The 25,120-nt window shown below is 40.1% G+C and overlaps 1 protein-coding gene across 1 annotated transcript in view; it reads left to right on the top strand.

Annotated features, from left to right (window-relative positions):
• Positions 1-25,120, top strand: part of LOC141253050 (guanine nucleotide-binding protein G(q) subunit alpha) — a 141,392-nt gene that overhangs the window by 103,502 nt on the left and 12,770 nt on the right. The window contains exons 3-6 of the mRNA XM_073670812.1: positions 2,612-2,766; positions 4,601-4,729; positions 6,298-6,427; positions 21,862-22,015. Of these exons, the coding sequence (XP_073526913.1) occupies positions 2,612-2,766; positions 4,601-4,729; positions 6,298-6,427; positions 21,862-22,015 (568 nt within the window). The remainder of the gene's footprint in view (positions 1-2,611; positions 2,767-4,600; positions 4,730-6,297; positions 6,428-21,861; positions 22,016-25,120) is intronic.

Here is a 25,120-nt window from a genome sequence, read left to right as displayed (position 1 = left end):
CAGTGATAACACGGTAAAATGTGGACCTTTGTGGCGAATCCATACTTGCAGCTCCATTGTCTTTTATGGGAAGAAATCACTAGAAGGACGCGGCATATGGAAAATTCAGAAATAAAGCTGAACAACTTGGCCTTTTAATCTGCTGAGCCCAGTGTAGCACAAGTGTTGTGCTGCTCTTTGAATCCAGTGCTAGGGTGGCACAGCTGAGCCTGGCACAACACGCATCTGCTGTGCTGCACTGTGAGCTGTGTGTGATCGCGACATAGCTGAGTCCGGTACAGCACACAGCTGCAGTGTGTGATGACATAGCGTGGCTTGCAAAAGTATCCCCCCCCCCCCTCTTTTTCTTTTTACCCATTTTGTTACATTATAACCTGTGTTATTTAAATATTTTTGTAATCTGATTTGTGTGTGATGCATCACCAGTATAAGTTTAAGTTAGTGAAGTGAGAAAAATATAGGCATAAATTAAATTTATGGGATCAAATAACTAAAATTTGGCAAGTGCATATGTATTCACCCCTTTCGCTATGAAGCCCCTAAAAATTTCTGGTGCAAGCAGTTTGCTTCATAACTCAGACGCTTGGTGAAAGGAAGCCCACCTGTGTGCAATCTAAGTGTCACATGGTCTGTCAGTATATACACACCTTGTCTGATAGGCCACAGAGGCAGCAACACCATTAAACAAGAGGCACCACTAACCATACAACACCATGAAGACCAAGGAGATCTCCAAACAAGTCAGGGACAAAGTTGTTGAGAAGTAAAAGTCAGGGTTGGGTTATAAAAATAAATAAATACATCCCAATCTCTGATGATCCCCCGGAGCACCATCATATCCATTTTCATCAAATGGAAAGAACATGATCCACAACAAAACTGCCAAGAGAGGGCTGCCCACCAAAACTCTCAGCCTGAGCCAGGAGGGCTTTAATCAGAGAGGCGACAGAGACCAAAGGTAACCCTGAAGGAGCTGGAGTATCTGTCAATGTGACCACAATAAGCTGTAAACTCCAGAGAGGGGGCCTTTATTGAAGCGTGTGTTTTACTTACACACAAAAATTGTAAGGCTCGTTTTGAGTTTGCCAAAAAAAACATGTGGGAGACTCCCCAAACGTATGTGGTCAGATGAGACCAAAATTGAACTTTTTGGCCACCAAGGTAAACGAAGTAAGAACATCATCCCCAGAGTGAAACATGGTGGTTGCAAGTACTGACTTTAGTGGGTGAATAGTTATGCACACTGAAGTTTTCAGTTATTTTGTCCTATTTGTTGTTGCTTCACAATAAAAAGAAAACCAAATGTTCACAGTTGTAGGCATGTTCTCTACATGAACTGATGCAAACCCTCAAAAAAACCTGTGAAATTCCAGGTTGTGAGGTAGCAAAATACGAAAAATGCCAAGAAGGTGAATACTTTCACAAGCCACTGTAGATGAGTCCGGATCAGCACACAGCTGCTCTGTGCTGCAGTGTGTGATCACAGCATAGCTAAGTCGTGCTTCGGCACAGTTTAGCTGTACTTGAAGCCAGCTCACAGATGAATATGAACAAATGCGCATGCCCGGATCAGGATGGCTAACCATGCATGCGGTTTATCTTACCGGTGAGCAGAAGAAAGGAACTGCACACTCTCACATATTTCCATTGGAACTACAAGACGACAGTTCCAATGCCATAGAGGGTAAAAAGAGTCTGGGGCGGCATCATTAGGGGTTAAAGCCTGCAAAACGGACCAGATATACTTGTATTGTCACACTTGAATAATTATGACATCGCAATAAGATATAAGACAAAGAACCATTTAATGTAAGTCATTTCACATATAGTAAGAAAATGGAAAACTATTTATACAGGGTGTCCCAAAAATCTGGACACACAGGAATTCTCGTTAACTATAACTTTAATTTAATTAACTAAAATAGAAGTTTGCAAAGCACATCAATCTTTACATTGTAAATGATAGAAATCACAATGAAGAAGTTATTTATTATTCCAATCAAATAAAATGTTAATAAATGTAATTTCTTGAAAATAGGCATTTTTGCCTGTGTCCAGACGTATATAGGGTCCAGCAATCTCAATTAGTCAGATGTCAATGTGTAACCTCTGTATTTACCTGCACAGAATGGTTGCATGTAAAAAAAAATCTGTCAATCTTCCCAAAATAAAGGTATGCTAATTCTTAGGCTAAGTTTTTATGTCCGTATAAAAAAGTGTAATCTTCTTCCAGGAAACTCGGATGTTTTTTTCCCTCACTTATCATTCGTGTGCAATGTTTTGGGGGTTTGCTTTTATTTGTTTTGTTTTTTTTTATGGCGGCAGCTATTAATTTACAACAACAGTTCGTGTTAAAGGGGTTGTGGATCTGCAGTACCCGGCCACGGCCACTAGGGAGTTGATGGAGCTGCACCGCCACTCAGCACATCCAGCCGCTACTGGGAACAGCTAATTGGTGGGGCTGCCAGGTTTCACCCTCCCCCACCCACCAATCGGATAAATAGTCCCAGACAACCCTTTACTCAACATTTACAGTACATTGTAATTCTTTCATCTGGACTACACAATTTCTAATTTCAATTTACTAAACGCATTATTTTTTTTCTTAAAGGGCCATGCACTGTTAATTCGGGAAGTTGATATAGAGAAGGTGTGTTCATTTGAGAACCCTTATGTAGATGCAATAAAATATTTATGGAATGACCCTGGCATACAAGAATGCTATGATAGGAGACGGGAATATCAACTGTCTGATTCCACAAAATAGTAAGTAATGGTTTGTGTTGAAAAATCTATGCCGATTCAGTCCAGAACAGGTGACCTTTGTCCTTGATATCGTCAAGATTCTTTCCTGTAACTGATTTGGCTCCGTTTTCAGTCCTTTTCACATTGCTGTTCTTGTGAAAAGTCACATTTCCATGTTAGTCTGTCACATGCTTGTTGTAGGAATATAACCTTTTCTATGCCGGAGTCCAGTTATACTACTTGATAAATAAGGACTGAATATTCTACATGGCAATTCCTAAAAAAGGATCAAATAAATTTACCTATTTGAAAACCTTGGCATTACCTCTTATCGCTTCTATATAGAATTCCTATATTCCTGATTCTTGGTTGGATCATGGAATAAAAAAACTAGCAGACATCTTTGATGGGTCAGATTTCCTTTCTTTTAAGCTCTGAAAGAAAAATTCAATATAAACACCTCAAATTTTTTGCATTATCTCATAATAAAAGATTTTACTCGCAAATTTATTAAAGATAATCCCTCTTGCTCTGAAGCTTCTTCCAATTTACTTAATATAGATCACAAATTTTTTTGGAGTTTAAAATATATTTATAATTGGTACAATAAAGATACTGAATTGATTAAAACTCCTTACATGACCAAGTGGGAATCTGTCCTTAAGGGTATGTGCCCACGTAGCGTTTTACAAGCGTATTTGCTGCGGATTTTCCGCAGCAGAAACGCTTGTAAAACGCTTGTCAATCCGCACCCCATGGTCCCCAATGAGAATCCGCAAGTTCTATGCCCTTGCTGCGGATTCTTCCGCAGCGTTTTTGATGTGCAGAAAAATCCGCAGCATGTCAATTAATTTTGCGTTTCCGCAAGCGGAATTGCCTTTTCAATGCAATAAAAAACGCAAGGCAATTCCGCTTGTCGAAAACGTGCGAAAAACGCTTGCGTAATTCCGCATGCTTTTTTTCCGGGAGAGGACATGCAGAAGTGAAGCAGAAATTTTCTGCTTCATTTCCGCAACGTGGGCACATAGCCTAACACATCCTTTCATTGGGTTAAGTGGGAAAATGCTATATCATATTCGTATACATCTAATATCTCTATGCCATTGCATGAGTCATACTTCAAGTTGTTATCAAGATGGTACTACACTCCCGTAAGATTGTCATATATTAATCCAGATATTCAACCAAAATGTTGGAGGAATTGTGGTCTAAATGGTGACATGTTTCATATTTTTTTGGGAATGCCCAAGAATTAAATTTTTATCGACACAAATATTAGACCTCCTAAAAAGAATACATAATTTTATTATTAGCTATCATCACTCCTCAATTAGTTTTATTTTCAATTGGTATGGAAGATGTTGATCGATCGCTCAGCTCTATTCTGATACATATCCTTTTGGTCACTAAAAATACCATAGCTTTTCATTGGAAAGATGCAAATCCCCCCACTTTTCTCTGACATAATAGAAAAAATTAAAATCCATAAAATATATGAACAAAAATTTGCTATAGCTAATAATTGTTTCAATAGATTCTCAAAAAAGTGGTTGCGTTGGTCGGAAATTTTTCATTAATCGATCAGACCTTGACACTCAACCTTTCAAGTGGTAGTAATGTTTGATAGTATATGCATTTATCTTATTTTACTATTTGAATTTTCATTGATACAGCTCATTGTAAACCTGAGTTCTTCCATGTTTATTTGTTTGTATTGTCTACCCCCTTGTATTTTTCCCTTTGCCTGATAAATTTTCCCTAATTTTCTTTGTTAATTTAAAAAAATTAATAAAATTCTTGGAATATGAATATTCTACATGGCTCACTGGCTTGCTTTCTTGCTTTTCTTTCATAGTTATCTTAATGACCTGGACCGTATTGCAGATCATGGATATCTACCTTCTCAACAAGATGTGCTCCGGGTCAGAGTGCCCACAACAGGAATCATCGAATATCCATTTGATTTACAAAGTGTCATCTTCAGGTGAAACCTATTTATGAAGGGAACAGTAGTGGATAGTTGCAGATGGCACCAGATTGAATCAGTTTTGTATAATGATTTAAAAACTGCTTATTAACCCTTTTCTCACAGGTCCAATTTTTGTTTTTGCCCTTTTGCTTTTATTTCCACTTCTTCAAAGAGCCGTACATTTTCCTAAATACATTTTGTTTTTTTATAGATTAAAATTTTATGGCTGTGGTGATGCTTACTTTTAGTTATTTTTATTTTTTTGGAGAAGGTGGCTAATTTTATGTGTGTAGGGGTTCACATTTTGATAGAGCCCAAAGGTGACTTGAACCTGCAATTGTTTGATCACTTACACAATACACTGTAGCACTTTAGTAATACAATGTATTTTCAGTTTTCCCAGTCTCCTATATAGAAATGACAGGGACATTCGAGAGATCCCCTTCTGTCATGGTAAACCATAATCTTCCCACAATCGCATTACGATTGTACTACTTTTCATAAGGTTCCTGATTGTCCCATTAAAACTCTTCCCTCCCCATCTGTCTTAGAACTTTTCCCTACCAATCGTCTTCCACTAGGTTAAAATTGAAAACTGAGGTGGTCCCCTCCCAGTGTTGTCTCCGCCACTGCCCTGGTTTTTATTCACAGACTGCAGGGGTCACATTATGACTACAGTGCTTGTGACCCCAAGAGCCCAGCACTGGGCATAGCAGCCATGCTGTCTACCTTGGCAGAGCCACTGTGCCCAGTGATTGATTGCAGTGGTCACATGCACTATTGTGACATCACCACTGCAATCTGTCTAAAAAGATCGGGGCAGTGATGGAGACGCAGCGCTGGATCTAAGGAGGTTGAGTAACCTCAGTTTATAATTTTAACCTAGTGGGGTCTAATGGGGAGTGAAGTTATTTTTCAAAAAAAACCTTTTTACTTAAAAATATGGGGTAGTATCAAAATTTGACTGTGTTACAGTACTTTGTTACTTTGTTTACTGGTTATTAGGTAAAAAATGACCAGTTTTTGTTCTTATTTTATTCTCGTTGCTTTTTTTTCAATCCGCCATACATTCCAGAGATATGGGCCTTTATTATTTAGTGCTAATTTTTAACAAGGGTGTCCCGCTCACAGGCTAGTAATAAGGCAGAGCAGCCCAAGAACATGCCTCCTGAGAATCCTGTGAGCCATGCCCCTCCGCCCGAGAATCCTGTAAGCCATGTCCGTCTGTGTCCCCCCCCCTCCCCCTAGTATCCTGTGAGACATGTCCCCCTCCCCCCCGAGAATCCTGTGAGCCGTGCCTCCAACCCACCCCCACAGAGTATCCTGGCTACCCCCCACACCCATTATCCATCCTGTGAGCCATGCCCCTCCCCCGAGAATCCTGTAAGCCACGACCCCCCCCCCCCCCCCCTCTCTCAAGAATCTGGTGAGCCATGCCTCCTTTTTAAAGACCATAAAGATTAGCACTAAATAAAAAGGCCAATATCTCTGCGGAAGAAAAAAAACTCAATAGGCAAATATTGACAATTCCTCTTTAACGTTATGTTGCTATTGACCAGTAACCGTTGCTCTCGTCTTTACAGAATGGTGGACGTAGGAGGGCAGCGATCAGAAAGGAGGAAGTGGATACACTGCTTTGAAAATGTCACCTCCATAATGTTCCTTGTAGCCCTTAGTGAATATGATCAGGTGCTCGTGGAGTCTGATAATGAGGCAAGTAATTCTTAATTTTACTCTTTAGACAGGAATTTCTACAATTGGGATACGTTCACACATGGCTGAATTGTTCTAGAGATTTTTTTTGCTACTGAAAGACCTACATTAGTTTATAAGACATAACCGGTAATGGCCCATTTAGAAGAGCAAGTTATTGGGGAATGAGCATTCGAAGAAACTATCGGCCTGTCTAAACTGGACAGCAAGCACCTGATGAACAAAGCGCTCATTTGACTGATAAATGATTTTTGATCTTTTTTATCACAGTTATTGGCAGCACATCACCCTTGCTGATAACATGGTATTCATTTTGTACACTGATCATATCAACAATGGGTCTCTGTGCATAGAAGGCTCGTAGGGTCGTTTAACGGCCTGGATCGTGACGTGTAAACCCTCCTTAAGGGTCTGGTTTGACAATTTGATATGACGTTTGTCCCCATGACAGTATTTTCAGCTGTTTGAGGAATATACCTGAGTTTTCCAGTTATGATCTAAACCAACATTTCCATGTTTCCCTATATTTTTGTCTGTGTGGGTTATTTGCAATGAGAGAAACTTGTCTGTTTTGTTGTCCACAGCGCCAATTCTGTCATTTATTTTTGTGTGGTGTTGTAGGTCATTGATTTAAATTTGGCTGAGCTGCAATATCACGTACAACCGTTCTACAGATGTGACTATTTTGTAAAGAAAGCAGCCAAGTCTTTCTAATTCTGTACAAACCCACTAACCTGAAGCATTTTGAGTTCAAGTTCTCTGATTGAATTGTATTTCAGGCCACAATGAATTGATTCCAGTCCAAAGTTTCTGAAAGATTGGATTATTCCTTTTAAAGCTCCAGTGTAATATACTATGTTTTTCAAGACCAAGATAAACCATCTCCTTTCCATTGTCACAGTGATTGAAAAAGTGAGGCCATAAAAGTAATTTATCAGATATGTCAGGAGATCATTTGGCTGAACAGAAACTGCTACACCCTGTTGTGAAGCATCAGACATAAAATAAAAGATGTCCCTTAACCTTTGTCTGAGAAACTGATTTATTGCACATAAATCTAAAGAAGCGATCGGTTAGCATTGTCAGGATTGAGCACTTGATAACTTTAAAGAAGCACTCTGACAACGTTTCCCTTTACATATAATCCTAACTCACCAACCATATTCTAGCTTTGTAATTTATTTAATCCCAGTTTAGTTGCATCTGTACATTTTCACTTTTTGTTATGGTCAGATGTTTCAAGTGTTTCCAGTCTGATAACCAGTCCAGTACATGCTTTCCTGTATAGACAGGTCAGCCTCCAACTTTAACTACAGAATAACATTTAATTCAGGCTCCTGGCAGCTCTTATACACTTCCTTTCCCCTCCCAACTCCAGACTCCTTGTCCACCTATATGTCGCCCATATATAATTTCTGCTTTATATAAGAATCCAATGATATGGTAGGCAGTATATCATTGTATAGACTCTCCTATCTTAATCCCCCTGAATAATGCTGCCTGACTTAACTGTGTGTGTGTGTGTGTGTTTGCACAATCTCCAGTATTTATGATGAAATTTGACTTTATACTTCTTCCTTGTCTCCTATTTGTAAGGGTTGACAGGTAGAAACTTATCACAAGCAGGAGTCAGAAGATACAGGCTGAAATGGAATTTCATAGAATGCACAAAAACTTTGCAGTATGCAACTGCCTCACATACACTACACGAAGACTGCAATGTTAATTAGTGATATAGAACTGCTATCCTCTTTAACTACTGCCGTTGGTTGTGATGAGACGCTGTCACTTCTGCAAAATGATGGGGAAATACATTTTGTTTTCATATCCATTTACTCAGTTTTTTTTTTCTTTACATGTGTTATGAGGGCTGTTTATTGTATTTGTATCCATTCCCTGAATGGAACGTTTTAGCAACTTCGTCATAGAGTTGTTTAAAGTTTATTCATGTCATTACAATGGTATTTTTGCTAGGCTATTGACTTGTCGTTAATGCAATACGCATGTGTACCCTTTTACGCTTTTTTACATGATTCATTAAAAAAGAAAAATATAGCCAAGAGCGGGAAATATGTAAAATAAAATTAAAAACTATACTCAGCTCTTCAACCCCTGGCCTGTACAGTATAGCCACTCTGGTGTTTAACCCCTTTAAAGCCCATGACGTACTAATACGCGTCAGTGCCCTGGGCTTTAAGAGCCTGACCCGTATTAGTACGTCATGGCGATCGCGCGCGCACACAGGCTGTGCGGGCGCGATCGCCGCCGGGTGTCAGCTGATTGTCACAGCTGACACCCGATACTATGTGCAGGGAGCGGTCCTGCACCACTCCCAGCACATTAACCCCCGCAATGCTGCGATCGAAGTCGATCGCAGCATTGCGGAGGCAAGGGGAGGTGATCGCCGATACTCATCTCCTCTTCCGGCTTCCAGCGATGTCTGCCGCGGCTTCCCTGGTGTTGCCATGACGACCCGATGTTGTCATGACAACATCCGGGTCACCAGACAGCAGGAAGATTGTTTGGACATGCGCAGTGCATCTCCAAACAATCTTCTCCCTGTCCAGCGCTGAAAGTGAAAAAAAAAATAGAAAAAAATTGTAAAAATATTTAAAAAAAAATAATCCACTAAAAATAAAAATATAATGTACCCATCAATAAATATTATTATGAAAAAAAAAAACAATAAAAGTACACATTTGGTATCGCCGCGTCCGTAACGACCTGACCTAGAAAACTGTTCCACTAGTTAACCCCTTCAGTGAACACGGTAAAAAAAAAAAAAAAAAAAAGGCAAAAAACAATGCTTTATCATCATACCGCCAAACAAAAAATGGAATAACACGCGATCAAAAAGACGAATATAAATAAAAATGGTACCGCTGAAAACGTCATCTCATCCCGCAAAAAACAAGCCACCATACAGCTCCATCATCCGAAAAATCAAAAAGTTAGAGCTCTCAGAATAAAGCGATGCAAAAAAATAATTTTTTCTATAAAATAGCTTTTACTGTGTAAAAGCGCCAAAACATAGAAAAACTATATAAATGTGATACCGCTGTAAATGTACTGAGCTGAAAAATAAAGCTGCCTTATCAATTTTACCACACCCGGAGCAGAATAAAAAAATGTAAAAACACAATTCCTGAATTGTTGGTTTTTGTTTATTCTGCCTCCCAAAAATAGGAATAGAAAGCGATCAAAAAATGGCACCAATAAAAACATAAACTCATCCCGCAAAAAACAAGTCGTCACATGACTCTGTCGGCCAAAATATGGCGATGCAAAAACTAGATTTTACAAAATATGTGTCTTTTAGTGTGTGACAGCTGTCAATCATAAAAACCCGATATGATTCTGGTATCGCTGTAATTGCACCGACCCGAAGAATAAAGTAATCTCATCACTTATACCGCATGAGGAATGGCGTAAAAATTAAACGCTAGGGCTGGGGTTGGGGTTGTGCTAATGTTAGGGTTGGGGTTGTTTTTTTTTTCCAATGTAAAAAAAAAAAAAAAAAAAAAAAAATGACGATATGGCGACTAGTGTTGAGCGCAAGTGCTCGCTACTTGAGTTTGCATCGGGTGCTCGGGTATGCACTGAGTATCGCGGGTGCTCGAGTCTCCGCCCCATATGCTTCGCGGCCAAAAAAACCTCGCGGGGATTGCCTGCCATGCACGAGCGAGCGATCCCCGCATGTTTTTTTGGGGGTGTCTAATAACCGTGAAGCATGCGGGCGGGGACTCGAGCATTTCACTTGAGCACCCGGCATACCTGAGTACCCGATGCAAACTCAAGTAGAGAGCACTTGCGCTCAAGAGTAATGACAACTTATTCAATATGGTGACCTAATGTTATCAAATTCTGTGTCGTACCTCTGGGTTCAAAATGTTCGCTATACCCCTTAATAAAATCCTTGAGGGGTATAGTTTCCAAAATGGGGTCACTTGTGGGGGAGCTCCACTGTTTAGGCACATCAGGGGCTCTCCAAACGCGACATGGTATCCGCTAACAAATTGAATGGAAAATCGGCTCAAATTGTTAGCGGACACCATGTTGCGTTTGGAGAGCCCCTGATGTGCCTAAACAGTGGAGCTCCCCCACAAGTGACCCCATTTTGTAAACTAGACCCCCCAAGGCACCTATCTAGATGCATAGTGAGAACTTGGAACCCCTAGGTGCTTCACAAATTGATTCGTAAAAATGAAAAAGTGGAAAAAAAAATACTTTTTCATTTTTACGAATCAATTTGTGAAGCACCTAGGGGTTCCAAGTTCTCACTATGCATCTAGATGGGTGCCTTGGGGGGGTCTAGTTTACAAAATGGGGTCACTTGTGGGGGGTTTCCACTGTTTAGGCACATCAGGGGCTCTCCAAACGCAACATGGCATCCGCTAATTATTCAAGCAAATTTTACAATCAAAATGTCAAATGGCGCTCCTTCCCTTCCGAGCCCTGCCGTGCGCCCAAACAGTGTTTTTTCCTCACATATGGGGTATCTGCGTGCCCAGGGGAAATTGCACAACAAATTTTGGGGTCCATTTTTTCCTGTTACCCCTGCGAAAATAAAAAATATTGGGTCTAAAGTAACATTTTTGTGAAAAAAGTTAGATGTTCATTTTTTTCTTCCACATTCCAAAAATTCCTGTGAAGCACCTGAAGGGTTAATAAAGTTCTTGAATGTGGTTTTGAGCACCTTGAGGGGTGCAGTTTTTAGAATGGTGTCACTTTTGGGTATTTTCTGTCATAAAGACCCCTCAAAGTGACTTCAAATGTGATGTGGTCCCTAAAAAAAATGGTTTTGTAAATTTTGTTGGAAAAATGAGAAATCGCTGGTCAACTTTTAACCCTTATAGCTCCCTAACAAAAAAAAAATTTTGGTTCCAAAATTGTGCTGATGTAAAGTAGACATGTGGGAAATGTTATTTATTAACTATTTTGTGTGACATATCTCTCTGATTTAAGGGCATGAAAATTAAAGGTTTGAAAGTTGCAAAATTTTCGCCAAATTTCCGTTTTTTTTCACAAATAAACACAAGTGATATCGAAGAAATTTTACCACAATCATGAAGTACAATATGTCCCGAAAAAAGTCTCAGAATCGGGGGGATCCGTTGAAGCGTTCCAGAGTAATTACCTCATAAAGTGACAGTGGTCAGAATTGTAAAAATTGGCCTGGTCATTAACGTGCAAACCACCTTGGGTTGTAAAGGGGTTAAAGACCGTCTCAAACATCTTGAAACAATCGCTTGCTGTACATCACTTTGTGTCCACTGCAGCAATGTTACAAAAACAAAATGTCTAAGGAAATGAATACAATATAGCGGTGTTCCAACATTTTTTTTCACATATAATTTTGTATTCTGTATGTTTCTCAATTTACTTGCAATGTAAAATTGATACCTTGGTGCAGAACCTGCAGCTGATCATGTGATGGCGTACGCACTTCTTTTTCTGCTAGACTGTGACGTAATGCCAGTCTGTCACGTGTTCATTACATTAAAACTGTACCTTCCCAACAGATGCATCGTCACTTATAGGATGTATCAATGCCAGGCTTATTCTCCTTTGCCCCAGCGCATACTTTTATTAGCGGTTTGCTGAAGTTATCCCTAAAGCATTGGCGGTGCAGAACTTCCTGGACCACATGTGGTCCCAGAGTGAGTGTCCACTGGCTGGCAGTTCTGAGGAGTTGGCTTCCCGGGATCATGGTCCCCTCCCTTTTGGTTGCTTCCAGGTTATCCTGCATGGCGCAGAGCCCTAATTCACACATCCATGATTTTTGTTGTACAAATTACGTACATCATTACTTTGGATCCAGGTTGCACATTGAAGCCTTCTGTGGTGTCTGTGATCCATAGACTCGTGTGGGTAATATTTATCCGATGCGGATCAAAAATGGACATGCTTCCATGATTTTTTTTCTTTTGCAGACTTGCGGACATACAATAAGTAATTTATCCGTGAAAAACACTGAACATGACTCATGGGCATCTGAATGAGGCCTAAAGCAGTGTATAACCACTGTGTGTAATTTTGCTTCTAATTGGATGTAGTAAAACAAAAAATCAAAGAGGAGAAAAATTGCCATCTGCAATCTACATTAATTTATACTACATTACTATGTGTGTGTCTATATTTATATTTACTGTCTAGCCAATTTGCAATAGAAAAACACAGAATAAATCACAGCAGCTAAAATGAGCTCTGCTATATCTATCCCTAAATCTATTTATTGATAAATATATATGGATATAAAAAATATACAGTGGATATCAAAAGTCTGCATATCCCTGTTAAAATGCCAGGTTTCGGTCTTGTAAAATAATCATACCAACAAGAATAATTACAGAACATTTTTCACCTTTAATGTCACCCATAGTCTGCACAAATCCAATGAGAAACAAACTGAAATAATTTTGAGGGTAAAATTTAAAAATAACCATTAACTAAAATAATCTGGTTGCATAAGTGTGAATACCCTCTTATAATTGGAAATGTGGTAGTGTTCAGAATTGGCCAATCACATTTAAACTCCTGTTAAAAAGTCAGTATACAGCTGCCATCATTTAGGCCTTCTTCTCATGTCTGTGTTTAAACACATACAGCTGATGAAATAAGTATTGAACAGATCACCAATTTTCTAAGTAAATATATTTCGAAAGGTGCTATTGACATGTAATTGTCAGCAGATGTCGGTAACAACCCATCCAATCCACACAGGCAAAGAAATCAAAACATATCTGGCCATAAATTATGTGTAATAATGAGAAATGACCCAGAGAAAAAGTATTGAACGCTATTACTGAAATTTGTTAAATACTTCATAAAAAAGCCTTTGTTGGTGATGACAGCTTAACCGCTTCGCGACGGCCCACTGTAGATAAACGTCGGCGCTTGCTGGGCTCTGTGCAGCGCCGACGTTTAAAAATGGTGGGTGGTCTCGCAGCGCTCAGGACCCCCAGGGTCCTGCAAGCGCTGCGTTTGCGGTGCAGAGCGATAGCTCTGACAGGGGACATCATCGGGACCTGATTGGATCAGGTCCCAATGACGTTAACCCTTTGCTATGTTCTATATGCCGCGATCTATAGTGATCGCGGCATATAGAAGATAGACAGAGTAGAGGGGGTCGTCTTACTTACCTCTCCGAAGACCCCTGATACCTTCCAGGACCTGACGTTGCTATGGCAGCTGGAGGTCACATGACCGCCTCCAGCTTTGCCATATATGGTGTCCTGCCTGGCTCAGCCTGCAGCTGAAGCCTGGCAGGAGACTCTGACTGTGAAACAGTCAGCGAAGATCTCATGTAATGTAATACATGTCTATTACATTACATAAGATCAGTGATCAGAAAAATAAAAATTAATGTCCCATACAGGGACTAAGTAAAAAATGTAAAAAAAAAATGTTTTTAAGCTGTTAAAAAAAAAAATCACAAAATAAATAAAAATAAATAAATAAAATATTAAACCAATAAATCGGTATATTTATGCAAAAACAAAAAAAGTACACATTTGGTATCGCCGCGTCCGAAACAACCCGATCTATAAAACTGTCACACTAATTAACTCCTTCTGTGCACACCGTAATAAAAATAAATTAAAAACGGAGCAAAAAAATATGCTTTTTCATCATATCACCAAACAAAAAGTAGAAAAAAATGCGATCAAAAAGCAAAATGGAAATAAAAATGGTACCGCTGAAAACGTCATCTTGTTCCGCAAAAAAAAAGCCGCCATACAGCTCCATCAGCCGAAAAATAAAAGTTATAGCGCTCAGAATAAAGCAATGCAAAAAAAATATTTTTTCTATAAAATTGTTTTATTGTGTAAAAGCGCCAAAACATAAAAAAATATACAGTAAGTGTAGCATCGCTGTAAACGTACTGACCCGAAGAATAACGCTGCCTTATCACTATTACCACACGCAGAACGGCATAAAAAAAACCTCAAACAATTCCTGAATTGTTGGTTTTTGTTAATTTTACCTCCCAAAAAACGGAATAGAAAGCGATCAAAAAATGTCACGTACCCAAAAATGGTACCAATAAAAATGTCAACTCGTCCCGCAAAAAACAAGCCGTCACATGACTGTCGGCCGAAATATGGAAAAATTATAGCTCTCAAAATATGGTGATGCAAAAACTAGATTTTGCAAAAAAAGGCGTCTTAGTGTGTGACAGCTGTCAGTCATAAAAACCCGATATAAATCTGGTATCTCTGTAATCGCACCGACCCGAAGAATAAAGTAATCTCATCACTTGTACCGCACGAGGAACGGCGTAAAAAATAAATAAAACCAATTCTTCACCTGCTACTGATTTGTTTATTATGTCTCCAAAAGATCGCAGTAAGGCTCTGCTCACATTTATCCTGCGCTCTGCGCTGAGCACTTACACCAGAGTTTCCGTGTAAATCTCTGAAATATGTGATTCAGCCGGAACCCATGACGGAAGATTCCTTGTAATGAGGCAGATATAGGCCACTGTGGATGTCGTCTGGCCTGTGATCCCACGGTGTCATTTGATTTAGGCGTGCATAAAAGTGCGGTTGGCCACAGTTTTGTGCACTTCTGAAAAAAAGGACACCGCTAAACAGAGGCCAGACGGAGTCCAGAGTAACTCTGCTGCCTCATTATAGTGAATGGATCCTGCAGGGGTTTCATCTGAATTACATCACTTGGAAATTTAGATGGAAACCCCGATGTAAGTGCTCAGCCTAGAGCGCCGGATAAATGTTACGTAAAATGTTCCCAATAAAAGCTTCAACTCAGTCCTCAAAAAAAGCTAGTCCCCACTCAGATCCGTCGTCTGTTAAAAATATAAGGGACTTCCAAGTTACTGGTAGCAGAAAGGCTCTGGAAAAGCAAAATGGCCCTTGCCCCCCAAAAGAAATTCAGAAAATTTTGTGCTCCCAAATCCAAATGCCTATTCTACAATAATTTGTTCTCCAATTGTCAAATAGCACTCCGTCCCCCCCCCAGATCTCACCGTATGGCTGAGCGGTACGATACAGCCACATATGGGGTATTGCCACTTTTAGAAGAAATTGTGTGACACATTTCGGCACCATTTTTACCCATTGCCCTGTGTGAAAATGTAAAATCTGAGGGTGAAACATTTTTTTGTGGTAAAAATATAATTATGCTTTTTTCACTGCCCAATGGTATAAATTTAAAAATTAAAAAATACTTCCCTAGATGAATTCCTTGAGAGGTGTAGTTTACAAAATGGGGTCACTTGTGGGAGTTTCTGCTGTTTCTTCATGTCAGCGACTCTTCAAATGTGACGTGGTGTCTGCTGCCTATCCCAGCCAACATAGCGCTCCTTTCTCTTCCGAACCCTGCCGTACACCAAAGCAGTGGTTTTCCCCCACATATGGAGTATCGGCGTGTTCAGGAGAAATTGCACAACAAATTTCATGGTGCAATTTCTCCTGTTACCCTTATGATAATGCAAAATTAGGGAATGAAAAACATTTTTTGTGGGAAAAATGTGAAAATTTTATTTTTATGGCTCAATATTATAAACTTCTGTGAAGCAGCTGGGGGTGCAAGGTGCTCACCACACATCTAGATAAGTTCCCTAAGGGGTCTAGTTTCCAAAATGGTGGCACTTGTGGGGGGTTTCCACTGTTTAAGAACATCAGGGGCTCTCCAAACGCAACATGGCGTCTGCTAATTATTTAGACAAATTTTACATTCAAAAAGTCTAATGGCGCTCATTCCCTTCCGAACCCTGCAGTGCGCCCAAACAGTGGTTTTCCCTCACATATGGGGTATCAGTGCGCTCAAGAGAAATTGCACAAAAAATTTTGGGGTCCATTTTTTCCTGTTACCCCTGTGAAAATAAAAAAAATTGGGTCTAAAGTAACATTTTTGTGAAAAAAGTTAGATTTTCATTTTTTTCTTTCACATTCCAAAAATTCCTGTGATGCACCTGAAGGGTTAATAAAGTTCTTGAATGTGGTTTTGAGCACCTTGAGGGGTGCAATTTTTAGAATGGTGTCACTTTTGGGTATTTTCTGTCATAAAGACCCCTCAAAGTGACTTCAAATATGATGTGGTCCCTAAAAAAATGTTTTTGTAAATTTTGTTGGAAAAATGAGAAATCGCTGGTCAACTTTTAACCCTTATAGCTCCCTAACAAAAAAAAAATTTTGGTTCCAAAATTGTGCTGATGTAAAGTAGACATGTGGGAAATGTTATTTATTAATTATTTTGTGTGACATATCTCTCTGATTTAAGGGCATGAAAATTCAAAGTTTGAAAATTGCTAAATTTTCGCCAAATTTCCGATTTTTTCACAAAGACATTCAAGTAATATCGAAGAAATTTTACCACTATCATGAAGTACAATATGTCACGAAAAAACAATCACAGAATCAGGGGGATCCGTTGAAGCGTTCCAGATTAATTACTTCATAAAGTGACAGTGGTCAGAATTGAAAAAATTGGCCCGGTCACGAAGGCAAAAACAGGCTCTGGTGCGAAGTGGTTAAAGACGCCTTCTGTATGGAGAAACTAGTTGCATGCATTACTCAGGTGTGACTTTGGCCCTTTCTTCCACACAAACAATCCTAAAGGTTCTGTGGGCTCCTTCTATGAACTCTAAGTTCTATTGGATTCAGGTCAAATGATTGACTGGGCCATTCTAGCAACTTTATTTTCTTTCTCTGAAACCAATTAAGGGTTTACTTGGCTGTGTGTTTGGGATCATTGTTTTGCTGAAATGTCCACCCTCGTTTCATCATCATCCTGGTACTGTAAATGGCAGCAGATTTTTGTCAAGAATGTCTCGGTACATTTGTTCATTCATTCTTCCTTGAATTACATGAAGTTTGCCACTGCCATATGCAGAAAAGCAGCCCCACACCATGATGTTCCCACATAAAAACTTTACTGTTGGAATGGTGTTTTGGAGGTGATATGCAGTGCCTTTTGGCCTCCAAACATGCTGTGAATAATAGCATCCAAAGAGTTCAATTTTAATGTTCTCTGACCAGACTATATACTCTGAGTATTTTACAGACTAGTTTAAATGTTGTTGATTAAACTTAAATGTGTTTGAAAATGCTTTTTGTTCAGCAGTGGAGTACTACGTGGTAAGCGTGCATACAGGCATTGAAAGTTGAGTGCATTACTTAGTTTTCTTTGAAACCGTTGTACCTCCTGACTCCAGGTCTTTCTGTAGCTCTCCACAGGTGGTCCTTGGCTCTTGGACAACTCTAATGTTGATTCTTTTCACTCCTCTGTCTGAAATCTTACGGGGATCATCTGGTTGTAGCCGGTTTATGATGAAATTATGTTCTTTCCATTCCGGATTATGGCCCCAACAGTGCACACTGAAACCTTCAGTAGTTTAAAAATTCTCCTGTAACCTATGCTATCAGTATGTTTTGCAACAGTAAGGTTGCAAAGGTCTTGAGACAGCTCACTGGTCTTACCCATCATGATATTTGTTGGATGGCACCTTGGTAATGAGACACCTTTTTATAGGCGATCAGTTGAACCCTCTGAAATTATTTTTCACTAAGTGACAGGATTGCTTTCTAATTACTGATAGATTTCAGCAGGTGTCATGACTTCTTATGGCTTTTTGCACATTTTTTTTGTGTTACTTTTTTCCCTGTGTCATTCTTCCTAATTTATGGACCTCTTTGACTGGATTTCCTTGCCTGTGTGGACTGAATGGGTTGTTATCGACATCTTTTTGAGAATTTTATGTCAAGAGTATCTTTAGAAATATATTTACTTAGAAAACTGGTGATGTGTTCAATATTTATTTCACCTGCTATATATGTCAAAAATGGTACCTGTCTCATTGGTGTTTTGTATCCGTGAAAAACATGAATAGAACACGTGCGTGCAGCACTGACTTCTGAATGAGTTTACTTGTTCTATTAGGATTTTCCTGACATTTTCTTAGCTGCATTTTACAGCAGAAGCCATGATCCGTAAACAGCTTACAACACAGCAAAGGGATCTTATTGCTGTAAGTTATTAGTCAGGGAAAGGGTAAAAATAATTTTTCAAGGCATTAGATATACCATGGAACACTGTGAAGACTGTCCTCAAGAAGTGGCTTAAATTTGTCACAAGAGTGACATTAAGTAAAACTGGACATCCCTCAAAAATTAATGAAAAGGCAAGAAGAAAATTGGTCCGGGAGGCTTCCAAGAGGCCTACGGCAACATTAAAGAAAACCTGTCACATCGGAAAACACTATTAACCTGCAGATAGAGGATTAATCTGCACCTAAAGAGTGTTAGAAAGGTGCCTGGCTGCAGTTCTGAAAGTGTGTCTCCCAGGAGAAAATGAACACTGTTCATCCCAGGAGCTTTCCTTCAGGCATGCCAGAGCAGCTACCATTCACTTGCACTTTGAGTAGCGGCTGCAAGCATGCCCTGGCACTTTGACTGACTGCAGTGCATCAGTGCAGAGCTGGCTTTCCATCAGCTGTGACAGGTTCCATGCAAAGGAGCTGTAGGAATTTCTAGCATGTACTGGTTGTGTACTGCATGTGAAAACAATCTTCCTTATTCTTCATATGCCCCCCATACCTGTGGGGTATGGTTTTCTTACGAAGGAAGACATCCAAGCCAGATATGTTTTGCCAAAACCCACATCAAGTCTGCCAAAAGCATGTGTGAAAATGTGTTCTGGTCTGATGAGACCAAGGTTGAACTTTTTTGCCATAATTCGAAAAGATACAGTACAGACCAAAAGTTTGGACACGCCTTCTCATTTAAAGATTTTTCTGTATTTTCATGACTTTGAAAATTGTACATTCACACTGAAGGCATCAAAACTATGAATTAACACATGTGGAATTATATACTTAACAAAAAAGTGAGAAACAACTGAAAATATGTCTTATATTCTAGGTTCTTCAAAGTAGCCACCTTTTGCTTTGATGACTGCTTTGCACACTCTTGGCATTCTCTTGATGAGCTTCAAGAGGTAGTCACCGGAAAAGGTTTTCACTTCACAGGTGTGCCCTGTCAGGTTTAATAAGTGGGATTTCTTGCCTTATAAATGGGGTTGGGACCATCAGTTGTGTTGTGCAGAAGTCTGGTGGATACACAGCTGATAGTCCTACTGAATAGACTGTTAGCTGCTTTTTTCTTGCCATAATACAAATTCTAAGTAAAGAAAAACGAGTGGCCATCATTACTTTAAGAAATAAAGGTCAGTCAGTCCGAAAAATTGGGAAAACTTTGAAAGTGTTCCCAAGTGCAGTTGCAAAAACCATCAAGCGCTACAAAGAAACTGGCTCACATAAGGACCGCCCCAGGAAAGGAAGACCAAGAGTCACCTCTGCTTCTGAGGATAAGTTTATCCGAGTCACCAGCCTCCGAAATCGTAGGTTAACAGCAGCTCAGATTAGAGACCAGGTCAATGCCACACAGAGTTCTAGCAGCAGACCCATCTCTTCAACAACTGTTAAGAGGAGACTTTGTGCAGCAGGCCTTCATGGTAAAATAGCTGCTAGGAAACCACTGCTAAGGACAGGCCACAAGCAAAAGAGACTTGTTTGGGCTAAAGAACACAAGGAATGGACATTAGACCAGTGGAAATCTGTGCTTTGGTCTGATGAGTCCAAATTTGAGATCTTTGGTTCCAACAATAGTGTCTTTGTGCGATGCAGAAAAGGTGAACGGATGGACTCTACATGCCTGGTTCCCACCGTGAAGCATGGAGGAGGAGGTGTGATGGTGAGGGGGTGCTTTGCTGGTTACACTGTTGGGTATTTATTCAAAATTGAAGGCATACTGAACCAGCATGGCTACCACAGCATCTTGCAGCGGCATGCTATTCCATCCGGTTTGCGTTTAGTTGGATTATCATTTATTTTTTAACAGGACAATTACCTCAAACACACCTCCAGGCTGTGTAAGGGCTATTTGACCAAGAAGGAGGGTGATGGAGTGCTACACCAGATGACCTGGCCTCCACAGTCACCAGACCTGAACCCAATCGAGATGGTTTGGGGTGAGCTGGACCGCAGAGTGAAGGCAAAAGGGCCAACAAGTGCTAAGCATCTCTGGGAACTCCTTCAAGATTGTTGGAAGACCATTTCCGGTGACTACCTCTTGAAGCTCATCAAGAGAATGCCAAGAGTGTGCAAATCAGTCATCAAAGCAAAAGGTGGCTACTTTGAAGAACCTGGAATATAAGACAACATATTTTCAGTTTTTTCACACTTTTTTGTTAAGTATATAATTCCACATGTGTTAATTCATAGTTTTGATGCCTTCAGTGTGAATGTACAATTTTCATAGTCATGAAAATACAGATAAATCTTTAAATGAGGTGTGTCCAAACTTTTGGTCTGTACTGTATCTTTGGTGCAAAGCCAACACTGAGCATCACCAATAGATCACCCGTACCCAGAGTGAGACATGGTGGAGGCAGCATTATGCTTTGGAGCTGTTTTTAGCCAGCTGGCGCTTGGGCTTTAGACCAGGTGGAGGGAATTCTGAACAGTTGCACATATCGGTCAGTTTTGCAGGAAAACCTTAAGCACAGACAAAGACCTTAAGCATATATCCAAATCCATAAAAAGAGAGGGCTGCATACAGATTTGGAGTGCTACTGCAAGCAAGGGTGGAAAAAGATTGCCAATTCTAGATTTGCATAAAGCACATTATCATTTCATACTGCCTTGGGCCTCTGAAGCCGTGCATGATGAGCTGTTTGTGGCTTGGGTACAGCTTTACTGAGATCTTAACAAACACAGTAAAGTGCAGTGGGTGGGTAGGTGTGATGTCACACATTTGTCTGGGAATGCTTGACAGGGGCAGTCTTCACAGCTCTGGAACTTGTGGTGGTGGGGGGGGGGGTGTCCTGTATTGTGGAGGAAGGCAGATACAGAGAGTGCGTAGAAGTTTGATGCTCTCTGGGATAAGTAGTCGTTACACTGCAGGAACGCTCACAGATCAAAAGTGTGTCTTGCAAATGAGTGGAGGAACTCTCGGTGCACATGACAGACAAAAAGACCAAAAAAAAGAAAAAAATATCAGGCCTTTATTGAAATATATTGGTTTTTTTAGTTGTGAACACTGCAGGGCTGTAAAATAATAACGCTTTCCATATAAGCTCATTGATTGGCTACAGCAGTGATGTTAATGTGATGTTACTGCTGCAGCCAAAACACTGAGACGAGCAGGGGATGGCGAGTGTCTTCTGGCTTTATTTTTCAGGCCTGCAAGAGTTACAGGTCTAATTTGCTGAAAATGGAAAACCCATTTAATATAGCCATATAACATGGGAATAGTGTTACTACTGCTTCTTAAAAATGTGAGACGTCGCCACCATAAATCTTTCTTCTGTCACATTCTTATACATTACAGTTCCAAAAAATGACTTCTGCTCAGTGACTCCCTGCGCATGTACTGCAATGTCCTTAATATGTTTTTTACTTGTTCTTGCAGAACCGGATGGAGGAGAGCAAAGCACTATTTAGGACGATTATCACATATCCGTGGTTTCAGAATTCTTCAGTCATCCTCTTTCTAAACAAGAAAGATCTCCTTGAGGAGAAAATTATGTACTCCCATCTAGTTGATTATTTCCCGGAATATGATGGCAAGTAGCAATTCACAATCTTATCAAAGTTTACAACGGCAAATTGTAAAAAGTTGGCTACTTCCACTTTCTTTCTAGTCCTGCATTAATCACTCAATCACTTAAAAGAAATCCGTCACGAGAACACGACCAATGCAGTTTTACAATAAGGTTGTACAAGAAAAAAACATTTTTGTCTGTTGGCTTGTTTCATCCTACACAGTGGAAAATCTGTTTTATAGACAGGTTACTAATGGATGCAGAATGGATTCAAAACCACCATTTTTTTTTAATGGATTAAAAAAATATGACTACAGGGGAATTATGCCTGAATAGGAGGTTTATTGTCCTGCTGCAGACTAGATAGGGTTATTTCTAGAGTAGCAGAGCATGTATGTACAAACACATTGTTCTATATGCCTCATCCTGGGGTAGGAACAAATTAGTTTGTGTTCCCCGCATTATAATAGCCAGTATGTAAAAAAAAAAAAAAAAAAAGTATAACACGCCTTAAAATATTATAGCTGCGCCATTTTGTGTTCACTGCACTGAACACAACACTAACACTAATGACACATGTCTCCAGGGACACCCACTCCATAAAATGTCAATGTATGTATATAATGTAGTTTGTTTTTCTTTAGTTGTCTAGCAAGTTACTTTATGTTCTGTATGTATTATTTTAGAGTGGACAGATGTGGAATCCATGGGTATTTGTGAGCAGTTATGTTAATTAAATGGAATCGGTTACCAGATTTTTTCTTATTTTGAGAACAGCATGATGTAGCGGCAGAGACCCTGATTCCAGTGATGTCACTTTACTGGGTGCTGCAATTTTTATACAATCACTGTTTTCCCTGCTGCAGATCTACCAGTTATCTGAATGCTTAGCTCTGTATAACCCCATCCACACGACTGATTGGCAGCTTTCTGCCTATGCAGAGTGTAAACAAAAGGTTGCCAATCAGTGGTGGGGGCAGGGTTATAAAGAGCTCATGTCAAAATGCTTGACTACATGGCAGCAGTTTCACTAGTCCTCAAATGATAATCTGCTGATAAAACAGTGATTTTATAAATCGATACACTAAACATTCTTAAAAAGGGTTTAATGTGTGCAGCATCCCATACAGACCATTTAGACCTAGGTCTACATTTAATATATCTTTATAAAGTCATCCGCATTGGAAAGACCAAAAATCTGGCTTTACTCTGGAAAATTCAAAACGGATGTGTCACTTTACATAATCACAGATTGGGAATTCCCTTTTTCTTTCGTGACACATTGTATCTCTTATGTCAATAGTAAATTTAGGACAATGTTTTACATTTTTTTTAAAAATAAATACAAAAAGTTGAAATTATTTACACTCTTTTAATGTCCACCCTTTAAACAGATGGTCATACCACACAAAAGTCAATAATTAACATTTCTCATATATCTATTTTATATTGGCATAGGTTTTTTAATTATTATATACAGTAGTGGCCAAAATTGAGGCAACACCTGCAGTTCTTCACCAATATCTAATGAAAGTTTTCACTGACATATTTACTTGAACACACGCCCTGTTCTGCGATATGTATTCTATGTTTATAGTGACCAGGGTGTGATTTAAGACCGATATTGTGCCAGCAGTGTTAGACAGGAGTGGTCACCTAAGAAGAGAGTCAAAGCTGTTACTTTAAGAGAAGAAGGGTACAGTTACTGGGAAATTACAGCACAAATTGGAAAAGGGATCTCACCAGCCAGCGTTCTCAAAGTGTGTAAGCGGCCTCAAGAGACTGGTTCGATAAAGAATAAACCAGGTAGAAGAAGGAAGAAGGCTACAACTCCTCAGACTGATAGAAGAATTGTTAGAATCGCCCTAAACAACAGGAAATCAACAAGGAGCTTGTCAACACTGGAGTGACCGTGTCCGATCGGACAGTTCGACAACGATTGGTAAACGCGGGGTTAAGAGCCAGAATATCACGTAAAAAGCCATTTTTGAATGCCTCACAGCGTCAGAAACGTCTGCTGTGGGCCAAAGAACATTCTTAATGGACTATTGAACAATGGAGAAATGTTTTATGGAGTGATGACACGCATATCCATCTTTGGCAGCGACAGTGTCCGCTACGTTCGACAACAACCTGGAGAGGACTGGTTGCCAGAGTGTACAGTACCCACCATGAAGCATCCTCTGAGTGTTATGGTATGGGGCTGCATGTCCAGAGATGCAGTTGGTAGGCTGCAGGTAATTGAAGGAACAGTTAATGCTGAAAAGTACATCAAGGAAGTCCTTCAGCACGTGATGTATTTGGTGAAGGGACACCGTTTATTTTTCAGCAAGATGGAGCCCCATGCCATACAGCTAAAAAATGTCTCTCTTGGTTCAAGGATAAAAATGTTCAGCTATTGAATTGGCCAGGAAACAGCCCAGATGTCAATCCTATTGAGAATCTCTGTGCTCTGCTCAAGAGCGGTGTCAAAACAGCGGGCTTCAAACAAGCAGGAACTCATTGCAGCCATAATCAAATCATGGCTTCATATCATCACACCATCTGATTTAACCGGTTCAGGACCGCCCACTGTATATAAACGCCGGTGCTGCCTGGGCTCTGTGCAGCTCCGACGTTTAAAAACGGTGGGTGGTCCCACAGCGCTCAGGACCCCCAGGGTCCTGCAAGCGCTGCGGTTCCGGTGCAGAGCGATAGCTCTGACATGTGACATCATGGGGACCTGATTGGATCAGGTCCCCATGATGTTAACCCGTTCCTATCTTCTAGATGCCGCGATCCATAGCGATCGCTGCATTTAAAAGATAGTGGTTGTCGGTGATCGGGACCCCCACATACCTGAACAGCGAGGGGATCCCGGTGCTGTGACCTCTGACCTCATCGAGACCTGATTGGCTCAGTTCTCGATGGTGTCAGCGTCACACCAGCCAATCAGAGAGATCACTGGGGAAGTTTGTTGTAGCAACAAACTTTCCCGAGCTATCTTCCTGATAAATACACTGTTTCACCTCAGATCTCTGTGAGAGAGCAGAGGAGAACCAGTGTGACCAGAGCTGTGTTAGTCTTGCCACTGTGAAACAGTAAAAAAAAAAAAAAAAGTAAAAAAAAAAGTGGTGGGGTCAGTCC

Source organism: Phyllobates terribilis, unplaced genomic scaffold (genome assembly GCF_046119375.1).
Source record: "Phyllobates terribilis strain yellow unplaced genomic scaffold, ASM4611937v1 Scaffold_1__5_contigs__length_1240528914, whole genome shotgun sequence".
In the NCBI taxonomy this organism is placed as follows: Eukaryota; Metazoa; Chordata; class Amphibia; order Anura; family Dendrobatidae; genus Phyllobates; species Phyllobates terribilis.
Note: the sequence above shows the minus strand (reverse complement) of the source record. Positions and strands in the feature narration are given on the sequence as shown.